At 41.6% G+C, this 22,380-nt stretch overlaps 2 protein-coding genes across 2 annotated transcripts in view; one reads left to right on the top strand and one right to left on the bottom strand.

Moving 5' to 3' along the window:
• The first annotated feature begins 330 nt into the window (after positions 1-330).
• KDELR3 (KDEL endoplasmic reticulum protein retention receptor 3) lies at positions 331-10,322 on the top strand. The gene is made up of 5 exons (XM_081330745.1): positions 331-816; positions 7,033-7,133; positions 8,629-8,787; positions 8,941-9,193; positions 9,907-10,322. The coding sequence occupies exons 1-5, from the start codon at positions 726-728 to the stop codon at positions 9,945-9,947; spliced, it is 645 nt and encodes a 214-aa protein (XP_081186871.1). The 5' UTR covers positions 331-725; the 3' UTR covers positions 9,948-10,322.
• A 47-nt stretch (positions 10,323-10,369) lies between these two features.
• The window catches only part of DDX17 (DEAD-box helicase 17), a 29,631-nt gene continuing 17,620 nt past the window's right edge, over positions 10,370-22,380 (bottom strand). The window contains exons 10-13 of the mRNA XM_081330744.1: positions 18,436-18,497; positions 18,254-18,313; positions 14,214-14,450; positions 10,370-13,191 (exon numbers count right to left, since the gene is read on the bottom strand). Of these exons, the coding sequence (XP_081186870.1) occupies positions 12,674-13,191; positions 14,214-14,450; positions 18,254-18,313; positions 18,436-18,497 (877 nt within the window). The 3' untranslated portion in view covers positions 10,370-12,673. The remainder of the gene's footprint in view (positions 13,192-14,213; positions 14,451-18,253; positions 18,314-18,435; positions 18,498-22,380) is intronic.

The raw sequence follows: 22,380 nt of genomic DNA, 5'->3' as shown, positions 1-22,380 counted from the left end.
CTCTTTGCAACAAGACTAAAGAAATCTGCACAGGATACTGAACACTGAAGGGAATATGACCTTGCATAGAGCCTCACCATGATCCCAAGGGAGAGTTGTTATTTAATGGTGGGCCCTCCACCATCTCCAGAATCTGGATCCATTTAAATAGTTCTCCTCCCCCCCCCCGACTCCAGTTCGAAAGAGAAATCTGCTTCCTCCCTGTCTTTTTCCCTTTAAGGACATTTCAAGCTGTAACTTGAGAAGTCAAGGGATGCAAGAGAAAGTTTTGCTAAGTTGGCTTAGCGGCTGCTCCCGCCTCTCTCCACCATCGTCTCTGTACAAACAGCATCTATGCCACGTCACCCAGCGTCTGCACTGAGCCTGTTCTCCAATGGTCTTCCATTACTTGGTCGAGAGGAGCTAATCAGTTTCCGAGAAGCCAGAAACTTTCTGCAGAAGAAGTAAAAAAAGATTTTCTTTTGTTCCGTGCAGAGTACAGTCAAGTTTTAATTTTAAACTTCCGTGCACAATATTTCCGAAGATTTCTGCTGTGAGAGAGTTCTTCACCTAGAAACAGGCATATCCAAAGAAATTTAATGAAAAGGGATCATTAAGCAGGAAGCTGACAAAGAGGACCAGCTGCACCTTTTCCCAAGCTTTGAAAGTGGAGAAGCGGCATCTTCCTTTTCAGTTTACATTAACTTGCTCTTCTTCAGATTCCTGTAGGATATTCTTGGGCCATCATGAATGTATTTCGGATCCTTGGAGATGTCTCCCATCTCTTAGCTATGATCATTTTGATAGTGAAAATCTGGAGATCAAAGTCATGTGCTGGTAGGTATTATGATTATCATTATTCTCTTCTCTGTCTTGCTGAAGCTGATGAGAAAGCCATATAGAGTGGCAGGCCAGTCAGAATTTTTTTACTTGAACACAAATGGACCACAGAGTCTCAGATTTGGGATTTAGCCTTAGGCTGCTGGAGTCACATTCATCCTAGATGTATAGAACAAGGTTATAATAAATCATAGAGGAATAAATATGGAAGAAGGAATATGGGAAGGAAATCAGAAAGTGAGCTATTAAGCTCAGCAGCACTTTGTAATTCCTTAAACAAAAATAAATTTCTTCGTATCTCAATCTAGATAGAAGCTTTTATTGCTGTGGAGGAAGAGACAAGAAAACACATTTAATCCAATTTAACCCAACTAAGAAACTTTAGACTCAGCCAGGAGCCTTTGCAGCCTAAGGCAAGCAAAAAAAGATGGTATCCCTTCCGTCTACCAGTGTTAGGGGCCAGGACCAACTGGAGAAGCAGCTCACAAAGTTGTGCTCCAACAGGCTTAACAGCAAAAGGCTAGCCAAGGGAATGCAAGGAAGGCAGAATAGCTCCCCACCTGCCCACCTTTCTGAACGTCTTGCCCCCTTCCCCTGGCCTCCAGTGTTTGCAACTTGAAGCATAAATCTTAGTACCATAGCAACCCACACTTTGACATTTGGAGTGGAGCTGAGATAGATTTGAATTTTTATATTTTTTGAAAAACTGTCTTGTCTTGAGTTTAGATAACAACCATAAAGGTTTTTTTTAATTACAATCCATTTTAACAATATCATCTTTATTAGTCTAGACAAAAAATGTTAAATTTGAGACACTAAAATCTAAAATGTATTCTGAGAAAAGTTTCTAAGGCTCCAACTTCATATCAGTTGCTTAACTTTCTTGCTTTCTTCTCACCTGTTACATTCTTTGCCACAAAAATATTTCCTAGACCTTGAAAAAAATCCTTCTATGCCCAGTTTCATTTCTGCAAGCCCATCCCACTCTATCACACCAATCTCCTTCCTGATTCTGAGAATGAAATATGTGTTTAGAAGAAGTGGTGCTATGAAGTTATATAATGCAAACTTTGTATAGTTTCTGATGTTGATGTGTTGATGTGTACTGATAATACTACAGGAGTTTAAATAACCAGAGACTATCATGTTTCTCAATTCATAGATTTTTATACAGCCTACCCAGAGAGTCACCATTGTTGAAAAAATTGCACTATTAAATAGGAATATTCATCTTAGGGACGCGGTGGCTCAGTGGGTTAGGACGCTGAGCTTGTCGATCAGAAGGTCGGCAGTTTGGTGGGTCGAATCCCAAGTGCCGCGTAACAGAGTGAGCGCCTGTTACTCGTCCCAGCTTCTGCCAACCTAGCAGTTCGAAAGCACATAAAAATGCAAGTAGAAAAATAGGGACCACTACGGTGGGAAGGTAACAGCGTTCTGTGTGCCTTTGGCGTCTAGTCATGCCGGCCACATGACCATGGAGACATCCTCGGACAAGCGCTGGCTCTTCGGCTTTGAAACGGAGATGAGCACCAGCCCCTAGAGTCGGAAACAACTAGCACGCATGTGCGGGGGAACCTTTACCTTTACCTTTTTATTCATCTTTAATTTCTTCCACGTAAAGTCCATCCCTATGCTGTTTGCAGCTGCAGACAATGATAACTCCAGACTCAAGCATCAGCAGTAACCAATTTCCACCAGTGTCCATGGAGTTCAATTTCTTCTCAAATAGATGTAGTATTGAAGTGGTGAATTTCTAGTCTTTTTCCCCAGCCCCACTTTGGATAGCAAAGATGGAGGACCAGGTATGTTGTTCCCCAATTCAATAACTGGAATGTGCTGTAAAAGACCCAGGGATAACCTGTGACACATTTTCTCTTTAAAATGCAACAGTACATACAAGCTTGAATTAAGCGTTAGCATTCCTCTTGTTTTTGTATTTCCCTGTTGTCCTCTCAATCCTCCATCCAGGTGTCTTCTTTTATTTTTTTTTAAACTTTAGTTAAGGCCTTCACAATTGTGTTTGAGGCAAAGCAATGGGAAAGAAACCCCAATAAGATCCAAACAGGCCACCAGAATAACTGTCTAGAGAAAAGAGAAAAGAATCTTGTGGCATCTCAAAAAAATATCAGATTGCTTGTAGGCCTTAGATGTACAATAAATAAGTTGACCTTGAAAATTTGTAAGAACTTTTTTATGTTATAGCTCTGTGTTTTCAAACTTGAACACTTCAAGATGTGTGAACTTCAATTCTCAGAATTCCCCAGGCAGTCCATCCCTCTTATAGTTGCTAGGTTTGGAAAACACTGCTCTAGCTCATAAAATGATTGTTTCTCAGGGACTATGTTCTACAACAGACAAGTCAAACACAAGGCCCAGGGTCCGGATCCGGCCTGCGAAATGGTTTCATGTGGCCCGCGAACCCATCCTGGAGACAGCGAGGGAACGGCTCCCGCTGCCTTGGCCCTGGCCTAGGCCGGCCGGGAGCCAATGTACAATTTTGTGGTGGCCATCTATGCTGAAACACATTCACACTTAGCTCCACAAGGCTGTCTGAAAACAGTGAGGGACCGGTCCGTGCTGTGTTGGCACTGCCCCCTGGGCGCACGCTGGGGAGGTATCACCTTTTGTGAGAAATGAAGAAATGCACCATCGCCTGGAAGTGGCCAGCACATGGCCCTGCTTACTTCGGGCAGGCTAGGGGCTGGGCAGCATTGCGCTTCTCTTCAGATTCGTGCCACCCGGCTCAGTCTCTCGGCACTGTGAGGAGAGCGCCCCGCTGCCTGCCAAAACCAGGCAGGCTGGGGGCTGGGCAGCATTGCGCAGGTAACATCGACTCTCATGCTGCTCATGGCATCCCCTCCCCCAGAGCCCACCAAGCTAGATATGTGAAGTAGGTGAAGGCCATGTGCTGGTCACTTCCAGGCGATGGTGCATTTCTTCATTCCTCATGAAGGATGACACTTCCCCAGCTGCGTTTCTTGCCTGTTTTTCTCCCTCGTCTCAAATATTTTCCCACCACTCTAAGGAAGGAAGGAAGGAGAGGGAGCGTCTGAGGGAAGTTCTGCCTTAGACCTTCTCTGCTGCCCTTTCACCATCCCCTTGCCCCCTCTTCCTGGCCCATCCTGGGGGGTCTCCCATCCTATTGCTAAGGAAGCTTTGGATACAAAGCCAGGTCTCTTCACATGGAGAGGGAGTGGGCCTCCCTCTTGACTTTGCCCTCGTACCTCTCATGAGCAACCTGGCTAAGGAGAGCAAGCACATCAGCAGCGGGCAGCAGTGCAGCTGGGCGCCCCCTTGGGGAAGTGGGGCTGGGCTTAGTGCCGTGGGTACTTGAGGGCTGAGCTGGGCATTTGACCTCTACGCCATCGTCCAGCTCCCCCCTGCATGGCCTAAGAGGAACAGTGAGGCTCCTCCAGTGGACCATGTCTTGGCACTTGCCCCGGTCCCATCTCCTTCTGACAGAGACCCTCATATCTGTCCCACTCTTGCCCAGGCCCCCATAGGTACCCTTGACGTGAAAGATGTAGAGCTGGCCATGCTCACCCAGTAGGCCACATGCACTCGTCACGCCCCCCCAGTAGGCCACACACACCCTGGCCACACACCCCTGCCCCCCCCCGAGCGCAACTGCAATGCTGATGCGGCCCTCAATGAAATTGAGTTTGACACCCGTTCTACAACTCGTTGCTTTCCTTTCCTGTTTTGCTTATACTGTCATTTGCAATCATTTTATGCCTGTGCTTTTCTGAAGCTACCAGCCAATTTCAAATTGTTTCCAAAAAGAGAGAATCTACTCAGAGTAATAATTAAAAAGCTAAGGCACTCTTTCCCCTCCCTGTATCTGTAAATGTATTCCAGATTCTTTCTTTTCCCATCCAATGTGCTGAACATTTTTTGAAGTTTCAGAAAGAATATCCAAGGAGTGCTAACAAATTAACAGATGATGGGTGGAGTTAGATCCACTAATGAATAAAGCCAGATGTAACGCTAGTGTCCTTTCCAGCTTTCTCTCTTCACCTTTTTCTTACACACACAAATCAATGCACAGTGCTTGCCATGTAAATGGGCTAATAAACACTAATGGGGCTGCAACACTCTGCTCGGTATTGTTGAAAATTGTACAATAGAATGATAGACACATATGCTCAATTCAGCTATACATACATTTAGAAACTGATTTTACTGTTATTGAATTTAGTGAGGCTTACTCCAAAGTAGGTGTCTTCTACAGTATGTTGTAAGCTTTTTTCCTCCAGAGGGATTAAATGAATGGAAAGAGGATGGAGAGACTCTAATGGATTTTCCATTAATTTTAGTGTTCAGAATGAATGGTAAAACATCCTGTGGCCCTCAGCTGGGCTGAGAATAAAAATCATAGGCACAATTTTAAGATATACTTTCTAATAGATACTGATTTAAATCCAAAGTGCTGTATCTCCTTGTATAATTTGGTTGCAGTCCACCCAAACAAAATGGAAGTTTTGTAACTAATTACGGTGGATTGCAACCAATGTTCAAATGTTCTTCATCAGCCTGAGTGACACTGTGAGAATGCAGGAAAAAAGGACCTGCCAGCCCATTTAATGATTGAATTACAATGTCTGAAAATTTGTCTTCAACTTGCTGATTCACCCATCCATGCCTTTTCTCTTTTATTAATAGTATTTGGTTTTGGAAATAACAAATGTACAGGAAGATTTTGAATCACTGGAATTATCCAATGATTCCCTTCTCAGACAGAATGGAAGCATTTGACATTTTGGGTGTATTTATATGTGAATGAAAATGAGATATAAATACAGAAGAGTCATTCTATATAGACAAATCAAGCATGCCTCTTTATTCCTTTTTCCTTACAATTGCAGACTATTCTATTGTGACAAAAGACCATATGTACAGCCTGTACTTTGGATAAACATTATTTTTTTAAATTATCCTGATGCAGTTCTTACCATCACAAAATAAGGCAGTGTGGTTCAATTATTTGAACCTGTTGTATACACATATAACTGCTTTTAAAAACTTTCCAGAAATCATTGCTCCAAGACAAGACTAAAAGATTAACTTTCTCTGTTCTTACTTGACCATTCTTCTCTCTTTAAAAAGGATTGCTAGTACCAGTCAGTTTGTAGTAGGAAGTAGCTAAGTGTTACTGAGATTTTGTGGGACAATCACTACTGTTTCTGATACTTCTAAAGAGTTGATCCTAATATTTATTTTCAGCTACTTTAATTCATTTGTATCAAGCTTTGTTTGATGTTACTACCTTTAGGTAGACATCCAATCCTTTCGCCGCGGCCTCAAAACACTCCTGTTCCACCAGGCTGACCTAGACTGAGAGGCATTTTAATTAATTTATATTTAGTATTTTTAATTTATTTTTTAAATTCTCTAATTTTAATTTATTGCACAGATGTTCTCAATTTTATTTTTATCTTGATTTCTGTACTTATTATATGTTTTGTTGTTAGCCGCCCTGAGTCCTTCGGGAGATAGGGCGGGATATAAATCCCATCAATCAATCAATAAATAAATAAATTAGTCTAAAATTTTTAAATAAACTATTTTAGTGATTTTTCTTCTTAAAATGTTTTTGTATCTATACTGTATACATACATGTGTAGATATCTTAAACTAGACACACACACACACAAATATTCCGTTACTGAATCACACTATTTATAAAAACCATTTGCACAAACAAAAATTTTTTTTGAGCAGGGCTGCCAGATCTCCAATGTAAACATTTGGGTAACCAGCAAAGTAGTTGAAAGTTTTGTAACCCCAGAAGTTCCATTTCTGAGAGAAAATACTATTTCCAGGTTATAAAGAAGTTTCCTCTGAGTAAGTTTCTGAGCCTTGCAAAAAGAAGTGTGTTTTCCTAATGTCATGCATTCATTCAGCCAGAACAGCTTTTTTTGTTGTTTTAAAGGAACACACCTTTGTAATTGTAACCATTAAACAAAATAGAACAGAATAATACATGAACCTGGGCTGGACTACTCAGCTGCCTGACTGAATGGCCAGTACTGTCCCTTTCCATGACAGAAGCTGGTGCTTTGATTTCAGAATATTCTTGAGTGGTTGTGGCGTCAGGTATCACTTGCTGCCTCCCGCAGTCAAATTAAGCAATCTGCATCTTTAGGCTTAAAGCCTCAAGCAGCCTTTCCTTGGTTTGTTTTATCTTTGTTATTCATATCTCACGATGTGTAGGTATTTCAGGAAAGAGTCAGATCCTTTTTGCACTTGTTTTCACAAGCCGTTACCTTGACCTCGTCACAAACTTCATCTCCTTTTACAATACCATCATGAAGGTAAGGAAACAGAAAAAAAAGCTAATTCATTCATTCATTCATTAATTCAGATGTTTTAAGCCATGCAATTATTTAAATGTAGCCTCTGTTGAGTAAGGGATAGCTAAATAATCCCCCCCCACACTTCGAAATTAAAAACACTGTGATGTTACATTATTAATGTACAGGTAGTCCTTGACTTACAACATTTTGTTTAGTGACAGTTCAAAGTTTCAATGGCACATTTTTCATACTTATGACTGTTGCAGCATCTCCAGGATCATATGATCAAAATTCAGATGCTTGGCAACTCACATTTGACAGTTGCAGTCTCCTGGAGTCATGTGATCACCTTTTGTAACTTTCTGACAAGCAAAGTCAGTGGGGGAGCCAGATTCGCTTTTACTAACTTAACAAATGCAATTAAATTCTCAGGCAGCAAAGGCTCAGCACCATCGTTGTTTTTTATTTTATTTTTCCAGCTGTTCATATCTAGTGGGATTAAAAGTGGAAACCTGCAAATTATTTCTATGTTCCTACTGCCAAATTTACCGGGTGGTACTGCCCTCAAGCTTCCAAAAGTTCAGATATGCTAAATCCCCATAAGCCTTATATTCAGGAAGGAAGGAGCTAGTGTAATGCAGAAATTCCCATTTCCATGGGAATAATGAAAGAGCAGCAAGGTATACCTTTCTCTTAGCAGTGCTGATTAAGCACCCACATTCCAGGAGTAATCCACTTGAGATTTTTTAAAAATGCTACTCTCCTCTCACTGCAATGCACAGAGCATGCATGATGGTGTGAAAGCAGTCGGAATATTCAGGGACTTTACAGAATTAAAACTATAGCTTACTTCAATGTATGAAAACGCCATTAAGTAGTACTAGCATTTAATGGCCAACTCATAACAGGAGTGGCATTCCTGTTATGCATGAGAGAGAGAGATTGACACATTTGAAAAGTGCTGGAGGAGGCCATGTGTTTATTCAACAGCCACGAAAGCCAACTATTCAATATTAGAAAAAAATCAGGTCAGACTGAAGAATCAAGAAACAAAAACATCATACTTGAAATCCATGTGAATTGTAAGGACTGATGCACCTCTGAAAAAGATTATACTGTTCTATCCACAGCTGAACAAGGTGGATAGATTAGGAAGACAATACACGAGGTACATAGCTGGAGTATTGCAAGTCATATAAATGTACCTGCAATGATTAGGTAATACCTGTATAGCAACTCTTGCTTCCATGCTATAAATCTTTCCTCCACTTGCTTCACATCTGGAAAATTTATAGAAAGGTATTTAACTGTTAAAATTTTTTAACATTATAAAATCAAGTAGACACTTCAAAATTAACTTACTTTAATGGGTCCCTAAGATTTTTGGAACTGGCACTCAGTTTATCAGATGTTAAGTCTGTGTCCAATTAGTATCACTGACCAACTATGAAAAGCTGCCATTGGACAGGGAAGATCTAGCAAATAGCATGCTGTTATTTCTGTTTTTCTGTAGGTTATTTTCTTACTTTGTGCCTATGCTACTGTGTACCTGATCTATGGAAAATTCCGGAAAACTTTTGACAGTGAAAAGGATACTTTCCGTCTCGAGTTCCTTTTGGTTCCTGTCACAGGTCTCTCATTTTTACAAAACTACCAATTCACTCCTTTAGAGGTAAGATATTTGTTTCTGCTTAAGTATAAGGACGCCCATTATTTTCGTTGAGCCCAGCTTTCTAAAACCCACTTCTTAAATAGCTTGTGCATATTTGTAACTTTTTGTGTCAATATTTTGGATATTTATTTTGGATTTACTGTTCTTCCTCAGATACTATGGACTTTCTCAATTTATCTAGAATCAGTGGCTATCCTTCCACAACTTTTTATGATTAGTAAAACTGGTGAAGCTGAGACAATCACAACGCATTACCTTTTCTTCTTGGGCCTTTATCGTGCACTTTACCTTGCCAATTGGATCTGGCGTTATCACACAGAAAACTTCTTTGATCAAATTGCTGTTGTTTCTGGAGTAGTACAGACAATCTTCTATTGTGACTTTTTTTATCTCTATGTCACCAAAGGTAAGGATTACCAAAAGATTAAGAATAAATGGATTATAACATGCTATCTCCTGTGGCATTATGAGTCACAGGTTTGGGTTATTACTTGGATTATGAGCAATTTAAGAGGTCTAAAATTCCTAGACCAACTTTAGACAGCATTCCTGCCCTGGGGGAACACTGTCAAAACCTACTTCAGCTGGGCCTAAGCAGCCCACAGCAGGCTCTGCTTCCAAATTTGAATATTTCTTCCCCCAAACAGCTTCAAGATGGCTGTCAATCAGTGATTTAATTTTTGATTATTTGAATATTTGTTTTATTTATGAGGGAAGTCATAGTTTGTGAACCTAGCAGCTTTCCCATCGCTTTAATTGTACCTTTTCATTCCTAACTTCTAACAAAAATAATGCACATACGAAGGGAAAAAATGAATTTTGGAGGGAATATCACAGCCATCACTTCTAAATCACAAGCAGAAATAAAAAATATATTAACTTCCAATTATACTGTGTTGTCCCCCCATCTCAATCTTTGCATTCTAGAATTGCTAGATATTACTGACTTTGAGTAGTAGGTGAAAAAAAACCATTAATCTTAGTATACCTTGTGTAGAAATTAATGTACTTTCTTGTGCTAAAGACATCATTAAATGTTCTTGGTATAGCATAAAAATATGGAAACTTAAAGGCCATTGCTTTCTGTTATTAGGCTAACTTTTCCCCCTCTTCTTTTAGTACTAAAAGGGAAGAAATTGAGTCTCCCAATGCCTATATGAAAATGCAAACAATGGAAGAAAGCAGATGAAGTCCATGTTTCAGGATTCAAGACGCTTTTGCTTGAATCTATTTGAATTCAGAGCATATTCCTTTTTTTCTTTCCATTTCAATTAGAAAATATGATTGCACCAAAGGGACTGTGGTCTAAGTAACTAACATTTCTGAACTTATTTAGTGTGGAAGACAACTCATCTACAGTAGTTTTATAAAGAAGTGTTCCTTCAAAACTAGAAACCAGATTATGATTTATATTTAACCATTGTATCCTCTATAATGGCTATATCCAAATTTCAAGTGATTAAAGACTAAAACAGCTGTGAACTAGCACTTTTTCCTAAACTATCAATGTTCCCTCAAGCCATTAGAGAAAACATTTTTAAATATTCAATTGTATTTTTAAATAAAAAACAAGATTTCTGAATTTTATTGACAACAGTGTTTTTATTCATACCTACAAAAGAAAACAAGATGGTATCAAAAGGACAATTTACAAACTAATAGTAACATAGCTTTTTAATATACAGTGCCTGAACATCACAGACCTATGAATCTCTCTTTTCAAGTCTTTATTCACAGAACAGGAATGTGTTCAAATACCAATATGGAAAAAAAAAGTCCCCAATGATTCAATCTAAGAAGCCCACAGGGTTTTAAGAGTCTGTATCTTTTAACTAAATAAAGCCTACACAATGACTTTTGTAAAAGGGAATATAGGCTGGATATTGGTATATTTATTGAGCAAATAATGAATATTACCAATTGGCCACATTTTTTTAAGCTGGTAAGTGGAAACAAGCTGTACATGTCAGAGATCAATTATCTGTTAATGCTCAGTCTGAGCACAACGCACACCAATCTCTAGTTATAAGCTACAGTACAGCAATGTAAGGCCCCTAATACAATTTTCTATTGGCAAAGATGAAGACCAAATCCCTTTAAAAACAATGGGGAAGAATTTATTCTGCCCCCCCTTCTCTAGGCCTGTATATTCATTTCTGCATGAACAGCAGCTCCATGATGTTTTTATTAAGAAAGGAAATACAACTCAGGCAGTGTTCAGTATATGAATGTTCATTTCTAATATTTTCAATAATGAAGATAACTGCCAAATATATATCTTAATTATGATTATGGAAACCAAACTGAGAAAGAGGAATTTAACTAGCAAACCTTTACTGTACAAGGTCTGTACCAACAACCTACCTGTATGATGTGCGCAGACACATAAGTGGTTATTATTCCACAGCCTGCTCTTATTCAGAAACACGTATTTAAATCCCATTTTTATAATCCAAACCCACACTGCTATAAATAACTGAATTTTTTCAACAACCTGTTTCCCAAAACTGTAAAAAAGAAAAACCCCATAGGTTCTCTTAGGACAGAAGAGATTTTCCTGCCATGTTTATCTAAACGTTAACAGGTGGAACCAACTATTATCAACTTTCTCCTGTAGTTACAAGACAGAAACTTTAGTATTTGAATAATCCCACCCCACCCTCCCCCACTCCCCCACCTTTAAACCTTTCTCAGACTGGGGAAAAAAAACAAGAATTAATGAAAGAATTTGCTAAAGTTCTCTCTTCCTAAAATCTACGGTGCTACCTACCTGTAAAAGCTGAGTATAAGAGCCAGCTGAAGAAACTCACTCATAAAGCCACTGGAAAGCCTAGTCAGATGTGGATATAAATGCAGCTTCAAGACATATTAGCTATCTCCTCACCATCCCCTTAAGAGATTTTAAGATTTTGTTTAGCTTAAAATAAACCTTTAAAATTGAAAAACGGAACACTTTTGCTTAATGCAGTGGGATTTTATGCATGTCCAATGAGGAACCAGATACCAAGTAAATGGATCAAAAGATGAACGTCAAGGAACTGTATAGATTCCCCCATGTTTATAGACATATATACCTTTTGTTATAGGTACAACTTTAACCTCAGAGTTGAAATTATGGAACAGATGTCATTTGTGATATCTTGGGTGAAATTTAAGAGCCATAGAAAAATCCCAATAAAAATAAAGTGTAGCAATTCTGTGATTATATCTAGAGTAAAAACACATTGCAACAGAAAAGAAAATTAATCTTCAACACTTATATCCCTTATGCATAGGGCTGGTAAGACATTAAGGAGCTGCAGAAATGCTAGTTAAACTCAAAATTATGTTTACATTTTGTAGAAGTTTGAAAAAATGAGTCAAACCAAAGAAATTATCTTCCAAATTCTCCTATGCCAAATCCAAGGCCTCATTTCATTAACTGTAGAAAACCTACGTCTCAACTTCAATAAGCAAAAATCACACCAAATTTAATATTGTTAAAAAGGAGGTACTCCTTAGCACCATCTTTCTCAATGTTTATATTATAGAGAAGTCCTCTCTGCAGCAATTTTTCATACATAAGCCTCAGACACAATAGTAGCCAGAATGGGACAAATATGCCTTGTAGGTTTTTCTTTTTTGAGACAGGAAATTTCAAATTTCATAACATGCAAGGCTAAAATATGCATAAGGAAATTAGTTTCCCAGCCAATACTACTTTTTAAAAAGAAAATCAGCAATGTGTACCAAGACCATTTTTGTGGGCAGAATTTGGATGATAAACTCTAAAGCTAACCTTCATTAAGAAAAACATCACAATGGAGATGGGGTTGGGAAAGGGAAGAGACAGAAAAAATGAGAAAGGGATGCAAATCTTGACTGACAACCACTAAATGAAGTGGCTTCATTTGCGTGAAGGAGGAGGGGGTGGTGGTGGTGGTGGATACTGGTAGTTGGCAGTCTGCCCCATATAGCCCATCACACTGGTGCCAGGAGGCTGAGGAAACTGTTGTGACATGAGAGGCTGTGGCTGCTGGCCTGAACGGCCGATCCCTGCATATTGCTGCTGTTGGTTGGTGCTTTGTGAGTTTCTTCCAGCACTGGCAGTGCTGGCTCCCGCATACCCAGCAGCACTATATTCTGCCCCATAACCACTTGTTCCATAAGCTGCAGTTCCATAGGCTCCCTGGGCATAACCATATTGGCCTTGTTGTGCCCCAAATGCAGAAGTTGCATTTCCATAAGTACCACCATAGGCTTTGTTGGCTCCATTGGCAAAACTGTCACTGCGATCACGTTCTCGGAAATTACTTGAGTCTCTTCGGCCATCCTTAACTCCCCGGAGCCTTCGCTCACACTCCTCCTGGTACATCAAATTAGGATTGTTGGATGAATTGCTTGTGCGGTAACGAGAACGACCACCTGGTAACATATACATACATACAGACCTGAATTTAGTAATTTCTACTGAATATTTTCAATGCAAAAACTAGACGTGTTTACTAGTTCATCACAAAGGCCTCGTGTAACTTAATAGGGCTTTTCTTTACTATTTTGATAATACACATCCAACTGTTTTACTCTTAAAAACACAGGCAAAAGATTGAAAGTCATTTTTACTTCACTGTTAACAAAAGCTGCCATTTCCTATTCCTATCAAATGCCTAGTTTGTCAGTCTTATTCTGGCATGATAGAGTGAGTAGAGTGAGCTATTACTGGCTACAAAAAATAAGTTGTGAAATTTATTATTTATCTTTAGTTTTTGCTATAATTTTAAATCAGATTATCCAAGAACAGATAAAAAATGTATAATAGCAGCCACAATAGGCAAGCTAACCTGACACGCAAGAAGTTTTGGGTACAAATATATTGATTAGTTAAACTGTAGATTTATTCACACTAAAGGTAAAATGTAAAGGACTCCCTGCAGATTTTACTCCGCTAGTGGTTGCTGACTATAAGGGTGAGGTGCTCATCTCCCTTTCAAGGGCCGTTGAGTCAGTACTATCCAAAGACATTTCCGAGGTTGTGTAGCCAGCATGACATCATGGAGTGCTGTTATTCACATTACTGCAAGGACGAAACTCTTTTATGACTAGCCTGCAGGAGTTATGACACAAACAGTATTCTAATTTTGTTCTCCCAGCATGTTTAAAATGTCCAAAGTTCTAAAGGCATCATTCCAGAGAAATACCATATAATTTGGATTTCCAGTTATATCCTTTGATAATACATGAAATATTCCTGACGCATAATATGCAGATGTTGGGATGTAGAAACATCTCCCAAAAACAAAAAGAAGCTTAGATGAGGTGAGATATACAGAAAATTGTTTAAGAAATGATTTAGCCTCTTAACAAATTTAATGAAGTGTTATCACGTGCTGGGAAACCAAACACAGCTTAAAGACACAGGAACAGTCAAAATACTCCCAATCTCTTACCTCCTCCTCCACCACCACCTCTGTGGTCCACAAGCTGCATCAGTTTTGGATTGATGGCTTGATTGGCTTCTTCTAGAACTTTTATTAACTCTCTAGCCTGTTTCAGATTTCCTGGTGTGAAGAATGTGTAGGCAGTGCCTTTGTTGGTACTACGGGCAGTACGGCCAATTCTATGCACATAATCCTCTGAACTGTTTGGATAGTCGTAGTTTATCACAAACTTCACATCTTCCACATCTTGTAAGGCAATCAAAGCACAGTGAGGAATTGAGGAGAGCAGTGGAGGAAGAATGTGCCAACAGAAGGTGGGGAGCACAAATGCAAGTGACAGTAACAAGAGAAAAGAAAAAAGTTAGTATTTGTAAAATACAAAGACAGTATAGACTCTTCCTAACAGAGCAAAAGGCTAAACTGAGATAATTGTGCACAAAAAGGAGTTTGTGATGAGAAAGCAATTATTAAGTCAAAGCAGTTCATAATTCCTCTCAAATTCATCCATCTTTTGCTGCATGCATGTCACGAACATACACACATACGCACACACACGCACAAATTGTCATCTTTGAAACCTTGTCTTATATAATTCAGGCAATTTTGCTCCACAACAGCATTTCAAAATGGTACAAATGTGCTGTTTTTATTACAAATGCAGCAAATCAGAGTGAGTAAGAGAGAGAACTGCTGAATACTTAAAACTCTGTTAGGAGAAGTCTAGAAAAACTAGCAACACAAGATCACTTACCTTCAGGTTATCACAAGGGATAGGACACAAACCTTTTCCAAAAAGGTTTAAAAATAATTATTAATATATTTTCCCCTCTTCCTGATATCCAAAAGATATCTCAAGATAGCCAGTTTGGGTAAATAGATAATTAGCTTATTTTAATCTTCCTTAGAAAAATACACACTAACATTTGATCACATCACCACGTTCATTTTAGTGAAAATTTTAGCATATTGTTTACAGTGTAACCTGAACAAAGAGAACCCAGATGCAAACATTTAAAGTCATAAATATCTGAGTTTTCAGAAATGAGGACAGAAAAACAAGTAAATGTTAGTGTACTGTTTTGATAAAAAAAAACTGACAAAAGCAGTATTACATTAAAAATTAACAACCCATTAAAAATCTGCATTTTACAGAGAATATTCCAAATATATCCAAGATAAAACACAGATTGACTTTTCTTTTAAAAAAATGAGAAACATTCCCTGTTTTGTTACCAGACCGATGCACACTCCCTCCTCCTGTGGGAAATCGCTGCAGCCGATCCCGTCTCTTTGCCTTTTATTTTTGGCGGCCTCCTTTCGAAAACTCCGCCCTCTGACACGGGACCACTGGAGCGCGGGGAGCATGCATCAAGGGTCCATGGCAGCGAGAAGTCCCCACACACGCTCGCTCTGTGAACTGGCTTAGATGCTTCTCTGTAGCCTATTTGGCCGTCAAGCGCCTGAGAACCTGGGTTCACGTAAACGTTTCAGGTCCTCCAACACTTTTTGTCCCTTCATAGGGCTTAAAGGGGCCAAAATTGAAGATGCAAAAAATTACATCCAACAGGTCAGGCTGCATCTATTGCCCAGACTGCATCAATTTCAAATAAAGGGAAAGGGGTGGGAGGGAGAGCAAAAATGAAAGTGGGTTGTAGTAGTGGCAAAGGGATGTTATGTCTGTTTCTTATTACAGCAAGGGGGGGCTCCTCAATCTTTCCCGACTCCAAAGTCCTGAATCACACCAAAAAGTGAGAAGGCAGATTTCACAGGGGGCAGCGCGAGTCTCCAACTAGGGTCCTTGGTGCAAAGGGCTTGTATTAGATAAGGACAGGACAGCACACCATGTGCACTCACATCTTCATAGCTAGAGCTTCACTGGAGTCTGACAAAGAGCAGATTGGGGACCTCAATCAATCCCATTATGTACATCCATTAGCAAAATGGTCATAATGAATACCAGAGAGCATTTGCTTATTAGGAAATACAGACATTGTCAACAATGAAGGTATTGGGAAATGGATTTTGCCAAGAAATCCACGAAAGGACAACAAGGAGGGGAAAGAGGAGAAGGCGGGGCTAGTTTTCACCTTCGACTGGCAGTTATGACATCCATATTATATGGCTGGTGACCCAGGGAGAGAACATGCAGTTATAATGCAGGTTTCTTACTATCTTACTATCTTACACTGGTGTAAAATTCATCATAGTGTTTCTTCCACAGAATTTGTTCATTCTAAGAAGGAATATGACTACCTGGGGATGCTTATCCACTGAGATGCCCCCCAAAGGAATGTCTGATTGTTAATTGGGAGGGGCAGAAACTAGCAAACTCGACCATCTAGAAAGCTGCTTCGACCACCAATGTAGATATGTCCCCAGACCTGCACTGAGTGATCGGCAGCTGATATCAAAGTTTCTGTTAAAGAAAACAAACAAAAAGAAATTTAATGATTTGACTTTAACAGAGTGAAGCGTAACCAAATTTTTAATGCACAGTGCAGAGGGAAATCTTCTGCCCTGGGGGTGATTCACAAACAAGCCATTATGGGGGACTCAACTTACCTGGAAGGAGCTTTCTGAGAGCAATGTTCATTTGAGTAGAAGGAAAAACCCTGGTGACTCAGCCAAAAAGCGCGCGCCCCTGTTCTATGTTTTAGGTAGAAGCCTTCACTTTCCAGGAACTTGGAGGAATTCGTCCAGAGATTTGCCAGTCAGATATTATATTTTTTTTATGAAGTAGCAAACTCTGGGCCCCAAAACAAGCCAAGATGTTATTAGTAACAAGAAACAGACTCTGAAACCTTTTCCCCACAGCCTCAGTCAAGTGGAGAAGGCAGAACGGGGAGACTGTTTTCTTCCAATAGTATCGAAATGAGTTGTTTTGGGGAAATATATGAGAAGGGCTGATTTAAGTGTCTAGGCAAGATGCACAAAGAAGCTACCAGCACACAGCAAGCCTGTTTAAAAAACAAAATGTTGCCAACCAAAATATTGTCCTTTTTTAATAAAAAAAACTGGCCTCACCCCTTCTCCTAACAGGGCCAAGTTCTACCTGCATAGGTCCAGACATGACCCCAGAAGACAGAGACTGAAACCACATGAACTAGAGCAGCACTGGGATAATTTGGGAGATGGCATGGGAGAATGAATTTTCTGTGAGGAAAAGACTAGCAACTTATTTGTGATTTTTCAGAAATGCTAACAAGCAGCTGTCTTTTAAGCATTTTCAAGAATCAGCGTTTAAATGATCCTATATTTAAAGTACATCTGAAATATTTGAGAGATTACTTTTAATAAAAGATTGATCGAGCCTGCTGAACTCAACATTAACTGAAGACCTTTTAGGAATGTCTTCTCCAAAGTTTTTCAAATATCTACACCACCATTTAAATCTACTTTCTGATTGTACTAGAGGTAGAGATTTGAACATTAAATGTAAAGAGCAGTGGAATTGTTTGCTTAAACATCCAGATGAAAGCACTGAAACACTGACTGATTTTCATTATAATCCTCCCCTTAAGAGTTTTTACTACAACTTCAACAATCCAACTGAGGAAGAAAAGTGAAAAAGAATATGTGTAAAAAAGCAAAATATGCTCACACATATAAATCTATGTCCTGTGATACTGAAGTGGGGCTGTTAAAAATAATGTGCAGTTACATTAGTAATGCATTTGGGCAAAAAAGGATTGTTAAAGCGATGCTTGTTCTACCATCTGGTAATTCTGAATAACAACGTAATGAATACAGTTCAGTCCTAGCCACCCAGCCACAAAGCTGGAATTAAAGAAGATGGGGTATAGTGGAAAAATTGGGTTGAGTAATTGGACGTCTCTTCTCCCCATTGGCGATCGATTAGTCATGCCTAGGCCTTGCTGCAGACCAAAGCCTGTTCATTAGGAGCAGGAAGAGATTTTGAATATGAAAGAAAAAAAAGATCAATGTTAAAAAGGCATTTCATATATGAGATAAAGTCACGCTTTCAAATTCTTTGGGGAAAAAATTGTCAATCTAAAAAAATAATAGGCAGGAAGCCCATGTGTACAAACCTAGCCCACGAGATGCAACATCTGTGGCAATAAGGATAGGAGCCTTTCCAGAGCGAAATTCTGAAAGAAAAGGAACAATCTTGATGTAAATCTCTAGTTCATAAAAACACATTATGCAATAAAAGTGTACATAGATGGACTAAACAGTTGGTTGAATAAAACAGAGCATTTCTACAACTCACCATTAAGCACCCAATCTCGTTCAGGTTGACTCTTGTCTCCATGAATACACATAGCTGGCCAACTGTAAGGAAGAGTTTTAAGTATGTTCAGCTACCACATATTTCAAAATATGAACCTTTTTACAAATTAATGATATAAATGAATATAAATATTTTATAACCTCAATTTTTACATTTGGGGGATCTGTTAAATCTAAAGATGTCTCATATAATTCATTTTTGACAGCTGCATTGTCATTTCTGTAATTCTGGGTGTTAAGGCTATTCAATTAGGATAAATTCTGAACACAAAATTTGCCCAGGCTATTCAGAATCTATTAAACCGAGAACTACTAAACCAAGTGTTTACTGTAATTTTCAGGAATTCTAAAGGAAGACTTTTTGGTTTGGAATGTACAAAATTTTGATTTAGAAATCAGAAAAACTAAGAAACTACTTTTCAAAATAATACCATGCTTCTGAAGCAAGGGATGCCCTTTTCATACACTGAAACAGCTTTTTCTATATGAAATCAGAAATCTGTATTTTTACTTTCTTTGCACTGGAGGTATTTTTTAATCAATTCAAATAATCAAACCAAGTATTTGATTCCAATAATGCCTGATTCCCACCAGTACTAGCATAATATGCAACTAAACAGAGGCTAATGTAAGTGCAGAACACTTTTGGGGACAGAGTATTTTAAATGATTACATCTGAGAGTAATATCAAAAATGTTTGGGAATCATGTCATGTTCTGTCCTTTGCTTATAATCAAATTATAATTTGCAATAATTCAGAAATAAGTTTCTATTTTTCACTTTTAAATGTTATTTTTTGCATAAGTTCAGATTCCCTCAAATTAATTGTACTAAACTGATACTATTTGTTCCCCCCAAGTTAGAACAGCAACTGGGACTGGAATTTCCATCTCTAAACTATGCAGTTGTAAAGAGCGACATCATGTGATTGCATTGCTTAGCAACAACCCAGCAGTCCTAGTTTCCATTTGTTAAGCAAGGATACACCCCAATCCAAGCTATATAACTCCTAATCTTGGCAAGATAAGGGACTGCCTACTCAACTCTCCTCCCCATCTTTGCCCTTTTAGCCACCCTGCACAACAGCACTCCTCGGTGGTGTTAGCATTATTGGGGCTGAAGCGGAAACCCAGGACTTCAGCAGTCTCAGTGAGCCACCACTGCATCTGGACCTTTACTTTAGCCCCTGGACCACCACTCCTGTGTGCCATTGTGCAGGGTGGCCAAAAGGGCAACAGATGGGGGAGGGGAAGATAAGCAGCTATGGGAATTGCAGTGCTCCTGCAGTTGTAAAAATGGATTACCTGGCAAGTGCCTGAATTTTGATCATGTGACTGCAGGGACAATGCAACAGCCATAACATCAGGGACCAGATGTAAGTACCATTCATTCACTACTACCATAACTTGTCGCTGAAAGAATCATTATGTAAGGACTATCTTATTTTCTTTTTATCATTTATACAGGCAGTCCTCGAGTTATGAGTGTAATGGAGCCTGCCCATTCCACTCGTAACTCGGAAACTCGTAGAGTGAATCTCGTACCTCGAATGAGATCACTCCCTTGCTCATTTTTAAGTGAACATGAGGTATCTCAGGGTGGGGAAGAGGGACTAGTGATGGAACAGGCCCCCAAGGCCTCCCCCACCCACCAAGATACCCCATGCTTTCCCTTCCCATCATGCCGCGCCGGACTCACCTGGAAAAGTTCCATCTCCTCTCTACTGCGGTTCCTGCTGCCGCCCGGATCTGAGGCCAGAGGACGCTTCCACAGCCCCCCCCCGTGCCCTGATCCGAGCTCTGGAGGCGTTTTCCAGGCCGCTGCCTGATCCGGGCTCCAGGAGTTTTCTAGGTTGCCACCCGGATCTGAAGATGGGAAATGCTTCCGTGCCCTCCTGTGGCCTGATCCGGGTGTTGGAGGCCTTTTTCAGGTTGCTGCCACGCGGAAACAGGGAGCCAGAGGGCTATGTAAGCGTTCCCCGGCCTCAATCCAGGTGGCAGCGGCCTGGATTGATCCAGACATGGATCGGGCAGCGTGGCGGGGGGGGGGGGGGGGAGGGGGAAGCATTTGCAGGCCTCAGATCTGGGCTGCAGCAGCCTGGAAAAGGCCTTCGGAGCCCCAATCTAGCCTCCGGAGGCACATGGAACAATCCCCCAGCTTCGGTTCCGTTCTCTGTTGCAGAGAACAGAGGCCTAAAATAGCACGAGATCTCGTGTGATCTTGCGTTACTTTAGGCCTCCATTCTCTGTGAACACACTGAAAGCCTGGAGCAGCCGAGGAAGTGAAGGATCTCAATCTTTGCAGGGTGAGTATTGAAGGCCTGGTGCCTGTGGAGACCCAAGGCAGGCGGGGCTGGGGAGGGAGGGAATAACCAGGGTGAATGTTGCAGGGCCACTATGGTCGCTCATAAGGGCGAACGACTGCTGTGGTGCTGCAATATTCGTAATTTCAGGACTTGCTTCTAGTAAGCACTAGGGCACAGGTCGGCAACCCGCAGCTCCGGAGCCGCATGCGTCTCTTTGAGCCGTCTCCTGCGGCTCCCAGCTGCCCGGTGCGCGTGCACCTCTTCGAACGGGCAGTGGTGCACGCGCACCTCTCCAAATGGAGAGTGGCACCGCCTGTTCCGAGAGGTGCGCGCGCACCTTTCCGAAGGGCGGAGGTGCGCGCGCACCTCTCCAAGCCGCCGCCGTCCCGTCCGGAGACCTGCCGCGTTCGGCAAACGGGGCCAGGCCGGCGCGCGCAGGGGGGAGGGGGCGACGGGGGCTTTTGTCCTAAGAACAGCGGCTTTTAAAAGTGGGAGGGTCGGAGCGCCGCAGGCAGGTCCGGAGAGGCAGGGGACGAAGCCCCGCTTGCCTGGAGGGGGGGCAGAGAAGCGAGTTGCTGTAGCCCACCTTGGGCGGCTCCCGCCCTTTGTTCAGGCGCCAGCATCCCAAAGAAGCCCAGCCAGGAAGCCCGCCCCCCGCCCGCTTTTCCGGAGGGGGGGCAGAAGGAGGGAGCTCCACGACTGCCCTGCGGGAGGGGAACAACGCCTCGTGTGCCCAGCCTGGCCCCGGCGCAGGGGGTGAGAGAGGCGGCGTTTGGGCCGGGCCAGAGGACGAAGCCGGACCGTGCGAGCTGCGCTCCCCCCTCCCTCCGAGCAGAAACCCGGTCCTTGCCGCTCCCGAGGATCTGCGAGGCTGGGGGAGCCGCCCTTCCCCTCGTTTGCCCCGGCGGACGCTCCTGGCGCTGCTGCTAACGGGTGCGATTCCAGCCGGAGGCGTCAGAAAGCCCTCCCGCAGGGCAGCCGCGGAGCAGACAAAGAAGGGAGGGACGTGCTCCCTCCTTCTGCCCCCCTCCGGAAAAGCGGGCGGGGGGTGGGCTTCCTGGCCGGGCTTCTTTGGGATGCTGGCGCCTGAACAAAGGGCGGGAGCTGCCCAAGGTGGGCTGCAGCAACTTGCTTCTCTGCCCCCCCCTCCAGGCAAGCGGGGCTTCGTCCCCCGCCTCTCCGGACCTGCCCGCGGCGCTCCGACCCTCCCACTTTTAAAAGCCGCTGTTCTTAGCAAAAGCCCCCATCGCCCCCTCCCCCCTGCGCGTGCCGGCCTGGCCCCGTTTGATGAACGCGGCAGGTCTCCGGACGGGACGGCGCGCACCTCTCCAAAGGGGAGACCCGTCGCCGTGCAGGTGCCTCCCATTTTGCGCATGCGCATGAGTGGACGCACGCGCACGCACTTTTTGCGGCTCCCACTTTTTTGTTTGTGTGATGGAACCGGTTCTGAGTGGCTCTTTTCCTTTTTCCGGTTGCCGACCCCTGCACTAGGGGGTGCTCAAACTTTGAATGAGCATTAAGTGAATGCTCGTAACTCGGGGATTACCCGTAGTTATCATAAGCTTCAAATGACATATGGCATTTTAACTTTTCAAGTAATCAGTCTCATCTATTCTTTCA

This window comes from Vipera berus (genome assembly GCF_964194415.1).
Source record: "Vipera berus genome assembly, chromosome: 6".
Lineage (NCBI taxonomy): Eukaryota > Metazoa > Chordata > Lepidosauria > Squamata > Viperidae > Vipera > Vipera berus.
Note: the sequence above shows the minus strand (reverse complement) of the source record. Positions and strands in the feature narration are given on the sequence as shown.

Bases quoted from the DNA above. Each gene is read 5' to 3' on its own strand.
- KDELR3 (XM_081330745.1), top strand. From the start codon at position 726: ATGAATGTATTTCGGATCCTTGGAGATGTCTCCCATCTCTTAGCTATG. The intron at 817-7,032 runs GTAGGTATTATG...CACGATGTGTAG, and splicing joins GAGATCAAAGTCATGTGCTG to GTATTTCAGGAAAGAGTCAG. The intron at 7,134-8,628 runs GTAAGGAAACAG...GTTTTTCTGTAG, and splicing joins TTTACAATACCATCATGAAG to GTTATTTTCTTACTTTGTGC.